At 45.4% G+C, this 11,170-nt stretch overlaps 1 protein-coding gene across 1 annotated transcript; it reads right to left on the bottom strand.

The window, feature by feature from the left end:
* Positions 1–4,658: 4,658 nt before the first annotated feature.
* On the bottom strand, positions 4,659–9,609 carry IL2 (interleukin 2). The gene is made up of 4 exons (XM_045831696.1): positions 9,463–9,609; positions 9,312–9,371; positions 6,921–7,067; positions 4,659–5,004 (listed from the first exon to the last, which is right to left on the bottom strand). Exons 1-4 carry the CDS (start codon positions 9,607–9,609, stop codon positions 4,894–4,896), a joined length of 465 nt encoding a protein of 154 aa, XP_045687652.1. The 3' UTR covers positions 4,659–4,893.
* Between the last annotated feature and the right edge of the window lie 1,561 nt (positions 9,610–11,170).

Below are 11,170 nucleotides of genomic sequence, written 5' to 3'. Positions count from 1 at the left end.
TTTTTAAATTTTCCTCCCACAGCTAATATCTAGCCTTTATTTCTATTTTTTATAGTAAATTTGCCTTTAATATCAATACAAGATCTTTCACCTTCCCTTGGCTCTCCACGCTTGTATGTGTTCTGCTCGGACAGGCACTCACACAGTGAGCGCACGGAGTGGGCAGGCTGCCCCTGAGAGTGCCCACCCGGTCAAGGCCCGGAGGGAGGGAGGCACTGCTGTGAGAGCCAGTGTGAGACTCCCCGTTTCCTCAAAAAGGCCCAGCGCTGAGAGTAAGGGAAAACAAGTGGACCCAGCTGTTTCACAGATAGAACCCACTACGTGTTTCAGTGGAGAGAAGGAAAGGTCGTATCTAGACAGGGGTGGCAAGAGAGGCTACGTGAAGGATGACGGAGAGAGCATTTCCTAGAAGGCTTTCCTCTAATCGAAGGTCAGGAGAGGGTATGAAACCCGACATTGCCTTTTGTGGCAGTTACAAGCTAATCTCTCCTGGCTCCGTTTTTCATTATTCCAAGGATGCAAGTATTACTAGTGGTTATTGTTCAAGGGTAGAAGCTTGATAGAAAAAAGGGCTCCAGGCTACTCTCTGTCAAAGCAGAAATGCTTTATTATCTTTTATCTATTACGTATTGGGATTGTACAGCTGTTTTACTCGTAGAAAAGTAAACTTCTAAATTCAGACTTCTAAACTTCAACCTCCAAAATTGTTCAAAAACCACTGAACTAGTTGCATCTAAGTCAAAGCTCTTTTTCAGCTTCAAGGTTCTGTTATCTGAGTAAGCATGGGTAAAATTTGGAAGGCTGCGACAGAGAATACACACCCATTGGATGTAATACAGCAAAGGTTCGATGGCGTCACTCTGAGGCTACAGTGTAGCACTCTGGGTGGAGAAGTTGAGGGCTGAGTCTAGGGTATTTTCTCAGTTTGGGAGGTGGCAGTAAGATTGTCAGGTGGAGGTGGTCTGCAGTTGAAAATGCCATGGTGGAGACCTTGAAAGTTTTGATAAAGATAAAAACTTTCGAATCACTTGCACAGAGGTAGGTAGACTGTGGAGAAAGGTGTTTGCCTCCACTCAGGGAGAATACAGGGAGAACATTAGGACCAGCACATCAAGGAACACGGAACATCTGAATTTGCAAAAGTATGAGGAATGCATGGGGTTGTCTGGTGGGGAGCTGAGGAGTGGGGGCAGCAAACCAGGGATTTCCAGGGGAGTGCAGATCCCCCGAGTCCTCTGGGGACAGAACTGTACTACCCAACCCTGCCTGCTCGGGGGAGGCGCCCGTCCAAGGCCCGCTGTGGAGCCGATGTGGGAGAAGGCTGACGCAGACTCCGCCGGCCGGATCAGTGCTGGGCTGCTTTTGCGACTCCGTGCTGATCCACTCCCTGTGGAAGGCCCCACACTGCCCTGAGCAAGTTATTGCCCGTGGCGCTCTGGTGTGGGCGGGTCTGCCAGCACCCTTGGGAAGCACCACCCTCCCGGCAGGAAGAGCTGCGTGGCGATGTGAGACTGCTGTGGTCAGGGCGTGGATGCGCAGTGGGGGCTGGGAGGGAGGCAGAGACTGAGGTTGCCTTCCAGTGGCTTGATGGTGAGAACAGGGCTGTGGCTAGGGAGTGTGTTTGATTTTTAATGTTTGCTTATAAGAGCAGGAAGATTTCATCGATGTGCATGTATTTATAGTGGAGCCACCTAGTGTAATGGTTGTGACTTGTTTGGGCGCTGTGGGTGCTAGCAGGTCGGGGACATGGCCCTGTCGTCGGGGAGTCCTGTGTGGTATGAGTGCCTTACTGAACGGAACGGGGGAGGGAGCCCCGAGGAGCAAGCAGGACTGAGCGGAAGCCAAGCAGTGGCCTTGAGGAAGGGAGGGTGGGCAGGTGTGGGGGGGTGGGGGCGCTGCGTCCAGGCCATGTTCCGTCTGAGTGCTCAGACAGACCCTCGGCCTGCGTTTGGTCAGGCTTCCCTTGCCCTCCACCCTGCTCAGTCCGGAGAAGCAGTGTGGCCCTTCAGCTTGGGCGTGAGTGGGGGCTTATGATGGGGGCTTGGTTTCCGGTCCCTTCAGCCTGTGGGGGCCAGGGACAGCTGGAGCCCCTCGCAGTCGGCCCCTCGCGGTCGGCCCGGCCGGTTTTTACCCCGTGTTCGGTAGCCCCATCTTGTCTGTGCCGCGGGATACAAGTGGTTAGAGGGTGGTGTCCTAAACCTGTTAGTAAAAAATGTAGTTGTGCTCATCATGTATTAAGGCAGTGCTCATGAGGGGTAAAACAGTCAAATGAACATTGTATCTCTTACAGAAACTTAGAATTTTTTATTTGGGAAGTATTCTTAGATAATTTTACAGGGTCTGGCAGAAATAAGGCCTGCTTGAGTGTGGTTGGTAGGGTAGTAATGTGGGTATAATAACTCATGGTTTTAATTTGAACATTTCATCTAAAATGTCATATGGTATGTTTGAGTGTGATATTAATATTGTTATGTTACAGAATTACATGCTTATGTTTTTGTAATAAAAATGGGGTGTTATTTGTGCCAGGCCCTGTATTTCATTTTGCACATGAAATGAAGTGAGCATTATTTTAAGAGAGCCTTAAATGAAACTAAATAATTTGAGTATAATGTGTGCATGAAATACATAAAAATATTTTGCAGATATTGATGGGAGCTAGATATGAATGTCATCAAGCTTCACACAATTAATTAATGAAGGATTACTGTGACTTACAGAGGCAAATTTATTTTCTTTGAGAATGAGGTGAAATTCATGGTTCCTAAATATAATTGTTCTTTGATGTGAGAAAGGAGAAAGAATATTGTTATGTGAATAGGAAGTATGAGAATTTCCTCTTCAAAAATCTTTTGATCCTAAAACATCCTATGAATTGACTTAAAATGCAACCTACTACTCTGCCATTTTCTCTGTGGTAATAGATGTCAGATACATTTGGTGTCTTAATGGTTTTAGTGGTGCCGTAGGAACACCATCTGTCATCTCTGGCCCTAAGGAGGAAAATCTCCGCAGAACTCAGGTGGCTGCTGCTGCCGCCCCCTCACTGAGGTGTTTCTTGGTGTCTTCCTGCACCAGATGTGAAGTCCGCCTGTGTGGATCCATCCCAGCGGTGGCCTTTCCCTGGTCCTGGGCGCCTCAGCATCAGTAAAGGAGGCCGCTTGGAGTCCACGCATATACTCAGTCAACTATTAATGGCATTTGCAAGTTCTCATTCATTTCTGAATTCCAGGGGGTTCACGCATCTCAGTTAAATCAGCCTGAACAAGACTTGTTTTCCACCCCCTGTTGGTCTACACACTTTGTAGCTCACTGCCCAGCAATGTTGCGATGTTAGCAATTCCCACCTTAGGCCTGGAGGAAACGAAAGCGGGGAGAGGTGGGTTGTGCAGAAAATCACCCTCAATTTGTGAGTCGTTGAGACGCTCTGAAGGAGAGGAGTGGTTTTTTCCTGGGAGAAAGAGCTGTCTCCATCAGTAGGACAGAGGGGTGTTTTCAGCCTCTCTGTGCACACCCTACCGCTCAGGGTCCCTCCGCCTCCTGCCTTCAGAGTGAGAGGCGTGGGGGAGCCCGCTGCCTCTCTGCAGACCCGATCGGGCACTGCTGTCAGACCGTTTCAAAGCCGCCAGTGAGCATGGCTATGCATGCTTTTCTTTTATGAAGTTATATATTCATATTCACAACTCTAATTTTTCCCTTTGTCCTGTGTCTGGACCATTAGAAGAATCTAGGTGATAATCAATTTTTATTACTATTCTTGCTGTAGCAGTTAAATGTCATGGCCTTGGATCTCACAACACCTTGCCCTGTATCTGCATTTCATCCTGTGCTACCATTGATGATAATTTAGTAAGGATGCTACTACACCCCAGAGATTTCCCATATCCCACCATCACTGTGCTCTTGAACTCTGAGTCCCAGGAGCCTGTGTGAGAGGCTGTCTCTGGGGCAGTGATGGTGTCTGGGTCAGGAAACAGATGGCACACTGAGAGTCACACGGGGAGCATCTCACGGAGCAGTGACTCCCGAAGCTGGGCCCAGGGGCACTGTAAGGGCAGCACAGCACCTGAAGAGTAACGGTGGGCGTGCACCACCCTGGCTGGAAGGGAGGAGAGGAAAGAAAGGTTAGCAGGACTCAGAGGGAAAAAGCTTAGAGCGAGGCCATCTTTGCTGAGAGGCACAGCCACCCAGAGGCTGCGCCCCTGGGAGAGTCAGGAATCTCTGCTGCCCCTGAGCCCTCCCACCTGGACCTCAGCAGCCAGGCCTGGAGGACAGGGAGGAGACTGAGGGCAGAGAGCAGGTGTGAGATTCGGAGAGGTGGCGGAGAGGCGCACCAGTTTTATGGAGGGTTTCAAGACCGTGTTTGGTGTCTTGTTTAAGGCATGACCTGGAGAAGGAAAATCCTACAGTTTGATGAGGTTTTCTCAGACTAGAACTAAGGAACTGATCAGCTTGTGGCAGGAGAAAGCAAGAGCTTTAAGAAGCCCATTCTCTCTTCCACCTGCCTCTCCAGGGGAAGAGCAGCTTCTGCAGCATCGTAACTGTCTGAAGTCACATGAGCGATTTGGAAATATTTTAGTGATCAGCCTGTGCTGTTCTCAGAATAACATGTCCGGGCTTGTTGTTATCCATCAAATTTATTAAATAATTTTATTAACTGGTCTACATGTACATTATATTTAACAATTCAACAATAAATACTTTGGGATAAATAATTTACGTACATTTTCAGAGCCCTTAGGGCTTACAAAAAGAATCTTAAAAGATCCATATTTACCATCTGAATACTAGGAACAATAATTACAAAAGGTAGCAAACCATACATCAAAAAATAAATAAAACTTTAAATATTTAAATAAATAGAAAGCCTAATCCATTTGAAATGGGAAGCCCTTAGTTCAGCGTCGAGAAGATGCTCTGGCAGAAGGTAACCCACTTGTTCAGGAACTCCACGAAGGTGACCGTCTCGTCGTCGTACTCGCATGGGGGTCCCACCGTGGGTTCCTATAAAACAATTTTTAAAAAAAATTTTAGGGTAGTTTGCCTTCAATATATTATTCAATAAGCTCATGGGCTTCATTTTCAAGTAGATTAAACATTCACATTTTCTCGAAATGATCACATTGATGTGCCAAAATTACGTTACGATACCAGGTGACAGTAACACACAATCTGAGATTTCCCTTGCTTGGTCATTTTGTCAGTCTCAATGAACACAAGATTTTTTTTCCTTTGAACTAGAAGCGTTTTAAATAAAAACAGATCTAGGCAAATATTTCATTAAATGCTGCATGCAAAATAAAGTTCTTACCCCTCCTTTCCTCTGGGTGCACATCTGTATCTGTGGTTACATGTATGCAGTGCTATACACATTGTGCCTTCTTTTTTTAAACCTCCAGTCTCCTGTTACTGCCCTTGAGTGAATCTCTTCATATTCCCCCAAACCAGATAGAACCAGCCAAGAGTGAGGACAAACTTTTGTTTGGGGGAAGTTTGCATGAAAAGCACCTTCTTAAATACTCACACCCACCCCCACTCCACCTCAGCATCAGTCAGGTACCAACTTTTGAAAACCTAGACGTTAGAAATTTTGTTCTTTGGACTGATTTTTTGGAAATTAACCTTCTCGGCCGATAAGAGCTATTTCAACTTGTCTTCTTTGGGCCAAGCTAAGACTGATTCATAGGAAGACAAAAGAGGATCTTTCAAATTTGAAGTAATTTCTATCCTGGAAACATAAACTGAGTGAGAGAAAATTGTTGTAGTGTGATACTCTTTTTTCACCTATGAGTCTGGCACAAATAATGCCTTTTTTAAATTACAAAATGTGTTATTACAAAATCATAAGCATGTAATTTTGTAACATGACAATATCACACTCAAGCACACCATGTGACATTTTAGGTGAAATGCTCAAAGTAAAACTATAAATTATTATTACACTCTTATTATCCTACCAAGCAACTCAAGCAGGACTTACTTCTGCCAGGCTGTATAATTGAATACTGTGATCTCTTAGAGGGTTACATTTTTAAAAATACCTGGCTTTTGAAATGCAGTCTCTGATTTTCACATAATTTTATCTTAATTTTTGAGTCAAGAATTTAGAGTGAGTTTACCTATGTTCACCAAAAACTTTAGGGCAAACCTTCTGACATAGATGAGAAACAGTCTGTTGATGCCTAGATGATGTTGCTGTCAGCGTATTTTTTAAAAATTAGATGGAAAGAAACAGGCTACTAATAAAATGACTCCTATTTGGAAACAGCATTAACTAACATTTTTAGAACCTTGGTCCTACTGTCATTAAAATTACGCTGTTTGTTCAGGGCAGTTTTTCACTCAGGAATTTTGTATCCTGGCAAATGAGATGGGGGAAAAAAGCCATGAACCTCTCTCATAGCACCTGAGTCCCTTGCAGCGTCCATGCTTCCCAGGCATTAAAGATACTTAAGATTGTGAAAGTATTGTCTCTAAGTAAGGAGTTAACCATCTAGTCCATTGGCCATTTTAATAGCTGCCATTTTTTTTTTGAAAGATCTCTTTGTCCTTCTACCAATGGCAGGGAAGCCCCATTTGAAAGGCCTGTCAGGTAATCAGTGTTGGCTGTTCTGGAAAATGGTCTACAGGAATTTTAAAAATATGTAACACCTGCCTGTTTTCTGTGAACTTCAACCCAAGTGTCTTCTGCTCCCAGTGCAGGGTGGGGCCGTCCCTGTTGCCTCGGTGGGAGGAAGCCCCCTGGCTCTCACCTCACACCTTCACCCTCCCAGCCCCACACTGAGTCGCCCAGCACGGAGCTGGTTCGTGCTCACAGTGGGCCTACAACGTAAGAGCACGTCCCGAGCGCCAACACGCAGCGCCACCGCAGAATGCCCACTCTCACGTCCTTTCCAGGCAAGCAGCGAGCGAGGCCTTACCACTAGTGCGTTCACTGTTACATTGATGTTTTCCACTGATCGCACCATCTCTTCCAAGTGGAAGGTTTTTCTTTGAGTTAAATTTAGCACGTCCTTCAGAGGGTTGAGTTCGTCTGTTAGACACAGCAGATGTTTCAATTCTGTGACCTTGAATAATAAAAATAATGATCAGGTCAGTTTGCCCTGACTAAGGGTGAATCAGAAGGTAGCCTCAAATTTACTCTATTAAAAGAGAGCAGCAGTATATAGTCTTTTCCACTCTCCTCCCTGTGTCAGCATTACTGTCAAGATGAACCAATAGTGTTTACGTTACAAAACGGGGAAAACTAGAGTTCAGCGACCCACCATTAGAATGAACCATTAACAAATGACGAGTCATTAATTTCAGCCTAATTTGGCTTTGGAAAGTCAACATTTCTGCACCCAATTGCAAATCACAGATAGAGGCTAAATTCTTTCCCAGTCTGTACAGAGGTCATTAGGACGGAGGTCATTCGTCAGGAAGCGGAGGTCCAGGCTCAGGCTCTGTGACGCCAGTGTGTCGCGGTGTAAGAGCTGAGACTCACAGAAGGGCTCTGGGAGGCCATCGGACAGTCCCAGCGCTTTACAGACCAGGTGACTGTCACTGTATATAGTAATGACCCTCAGAACAGCTAGTCACATAACTGCATCTCCATCGTTGGCTCTTCTATGAGTACATCAAGATGTGTTTGAAAAATAACGCCAACCAAATAAAACATGGCAATATTTGAAGGACTTTGGATGGGCCCTCTTGAGTTGTGTGCGCACACACACACGATGATACGGTCTCACACTTCTATAGTACATTATCATTTCAAAGCTCTTTCTCCTAAATTTCGTCCCGTTTAAGCCTCACAGCCACCTTCTGAGATAGGCAAAGCAGTGTCATCTCAGTTTTACAAATAGGGAAAGTAAATCTCAGAATTTGTTTTCTCCCCAAGGCCACATGACGAGGGGGAGACAGGATTAAATTTCAGTTTTTTCTTTTATAGCATTACATAGCATCCTTTGAGTTAAACGTTTTTATAGTTTTCCAGAATCTCTTAGAATCATGGAATGGTGGTAAAATGAACAGTTGAATGGAGTTTATCACATTACTTTTGGTTTCAACTAGATCTTGACTTGTCATTTAGAAACTGTTAGATTTCAAAGAATCTACCACCCCCTAAACTGTGCACACATCGCCTGTTATCTTTCTAACAATCTTCAGGGGGAGAGGCAGGACTGCGCCACACATCTGGTATTTGCATCTGCTGGTCTCTCAGCTTCCTACTGCAAGCTCTATGAGTTCAAGGCTTTAGATCTTGGCATGCGTGACTTAGAGGCAGTCCCGCCAGCAAAGCAGAGCCTTTTAAGTTGCTGGAGGTAAGAGATGTGTGCCTCTGGTTAAGCTGGAGTTATTTCTTTTCATCTTTCAAAAGAGTAACCTGAAACATAACCTGAGAGGTAGATCAATGAGGCTGACTCTGGGATCCGGTAAGTCCCCTCCTGTGGGCTGAGCTGCACCCTGGGATGGGCTCTTCCCGTTCTTTGTGGGCAGTCACTGCCCGGCTTTCAGCAGCCCTCGCCGGGTGACCAGGACCCGGCCGGCTGTGCTGCTCTCACTGCCTCAATCCCCAAACAGCCAGATAGAAATTTTACTTTCTCCTCTCCGGGGAGAAGTTTATCTTCACTACTTACTGCTACTTATAACCAGTACTCATGCGGTGTTTGCCATATGCCAGGGGCTATCGGGAGTCCTTTTCATTGACTCGTTAATCCTCACAGAACCATATAAAGTATGTACAGTCATTCACAGATGCAGATAATAGACTGAGTTACAAAGAGTTGGCGACTTGCCCAAGTTCACAAAAGCTAGGACATGGCAGAGTTGAGATTCCCGCTCCACCAGCCTGGCCCTCGGCCTGTGCCATGGACGCGGGCTCTGCTGTCCTCAGGGCAGACCCTTAGGCGCACCCCCCCCCCCACCTAAAACAAGGGATTTCTCCCAAGTGGGCTCTTCTGACACTGGCTCTCATCATCCACATGGTAAAAGTGCATCATAGAATATCTCTGGAGTTCTCTGTCTTTTCAGAGAAAGCAGTAAATCAACATAATATGTTTTAAAGCTGTCCCAGCAATAAGTGAGAATAGCATTCTTGTCTCTTCTTCCCACTTCCTTCCTCCCAAACACAAGCCAAGTATACATAAAAAATATACAGGGAAAGCCATTTTACAGAAGCCCCATTATCAAACTTGGGTTTTTTAAAAATTGAAGTTACTAATTCTTTTTCTCAGTTGAAATGCGATTAATGCAATCAGTGTGTGAGTTTGCAGGCTACTTCGAATCTTCATAAAGCCCAAAAACGAACTTAAGAGAGTCGTACTTACCTTCCTGGGTATGTAAAACTTAAACGTGAGCATCGTGGAGTGTTCATGGTTCTTGTAATTCTGAGAAAGCACAACAGATTGTTAGCACGGAGTGCACTCCAGGCAGAAAAGTGAAATGGTGTCTTTTTAGTAGGAGAGGGGGGAGACTTACGTGGACCCCTTTCAGAAGCTTCTGCAAGTCCTCCTCGATGTCCGCCAGCTTCTGCCCGGCACCCCTGCGGGAGCCGGAGGTGGGCGCACCGTCTACGATGAATGCGAGAGTTAGTGCAACGCAGGCTAAGAAGTGCATCTTGTACATTGTGGCAGGCACTGAGCTTGCTGTGAGTAGTGATTAGAGAGGCTGACAGCTCTTGAACAAGAGAGGATATTTATACTGTTATTTCTGGAAAAATAACATGGGGGTGTCAAAATATTTTACATATTACACATATTTTCAAAGATGCTACCTGTGTGGCAAAAAGCATTACCTTTATTTTTCCTCTTCTGATGACTCTTTGGAATTTCTTTAAACCCCCATAGTTGACTGGATGGATGTAGGTGAAATCCCTCCGGTTACTTGAGCCCACACTTCTGCGGCGGTTCCAAAGCACACGCCTCGCGCCTCCTGTATGAACCAGTTTTTCCTCCTCTTTCTCTAAGGGGGCGGGGAGACAAAAGTGGCTCATGAACATTTTCTTCTCTGCACTGAACATGTGGCTCACCCCATTGTGGTGGACAAAAGCCAGAGTAAATAGTTAAAACAAAATAAATTTTTAGATTTGTTGATTAGACAGGAAGAATACTGGTTTCCTGTTTCAGGATGGTTTTACCTTTTTATCTACACAATGCCTCAGCTAATGCATGCAGCACAGTAGACCACTTCTTGCATAATCAGCTAGAGAAATATTAAGACCAGGACCCATGTCATGCTCATTGATCTTGAGATGTTTTATGTTGTTTTAATTTGAACGTTTCTTGTATCTGTTTTGATCTCTTTCTGTCTGTGGAACTTTTTAAAAACATGTAGTGTTCAACAAACAAATACTCAGAAGATGTATTGCATCCAAGGGTACTGATGTTAGGGGAGTGTGTGTATGAGAGAGAAAGACTTTTATTTTTGCTCCTTTATTATTGTTGCTGGGCATCAAGGGGATATAACAAGAATTGGAATGTCCTGGCTGGTATAGCTCAGTGGATTGAGCTTGGGCTGGAAACCAAAGTGTCGCGGGTTCGATTCCCAGTCAGGGTACATGCCTGGGCTGCAGGCTATGACCCCCAGCAACCACACATTGATGTTTCTCTCTCTCTATCTCCCTCCCTTTTCTCTCTAAAAATAAATAAATAAAATCTTAAAAAAAAAGAATTGGAATGTTATAAGACCCAAGGATGCCCTACTTCCTCTTGGTTTCCAAGGGATCACCTGAGCTATTAGATCCCTCCCCATGTCCATTTCATTCCCCACCCCTACTCTCTTACTCACACACATGCTATTTATATTCCTTTCAATATAAGGCAGAAAACAAGCCTAGCAGTAGGGATCCCCAAGTGTATCTGAAGGAAGCTTACTAAGTGGGGTTTCTGGACACCATTTGCACATCCTTTAGGAGAAAGATAACATCGTGTGGCCCGCATGCAGTGTACCGGTAGTGGCCCCCTACTGTGTCTGGCATGGGTAGCCAGGAGGAGGTGGGGCCAGGAGGCACGTGTGTGCTCGGGGGGGGAGAGCAGACCCCAGGGCGGGGGTAGCTGTGCTCCTTTACCCCAGGATGACTCTTCCAACGCAGCAGGCAGAACTTAGTGACAGCAGTTGTTAGGGGCACATCCATGACCGTTCCTGGACCACCTTCACGAGAAAATGAGTAAGCTCCAAGCAACTGTAA

This window comes from Phyllostomus hastatus, unplaced genomic scaffold (assembly GCF_019186645.2).
Source record: "Phyllostomus hastatus isolate PE091 unplaced genomic scaffold, TTU_PhHast_1.1 phas_contig_159, whole genome shotgun sequence".
NCBI classification, from domain to species: Eukaryota; Metazoa; Chordata; class Mammalia; order Chiroptera; family Phyllostomidae; genus Phyllostomus; species Phyllostomus hastatus.
The sequence above is the reverse complement of the archived record's forward strand: the minus strand, read 5'-3'. Positions and strand labels throughout refer to the sequence as shown.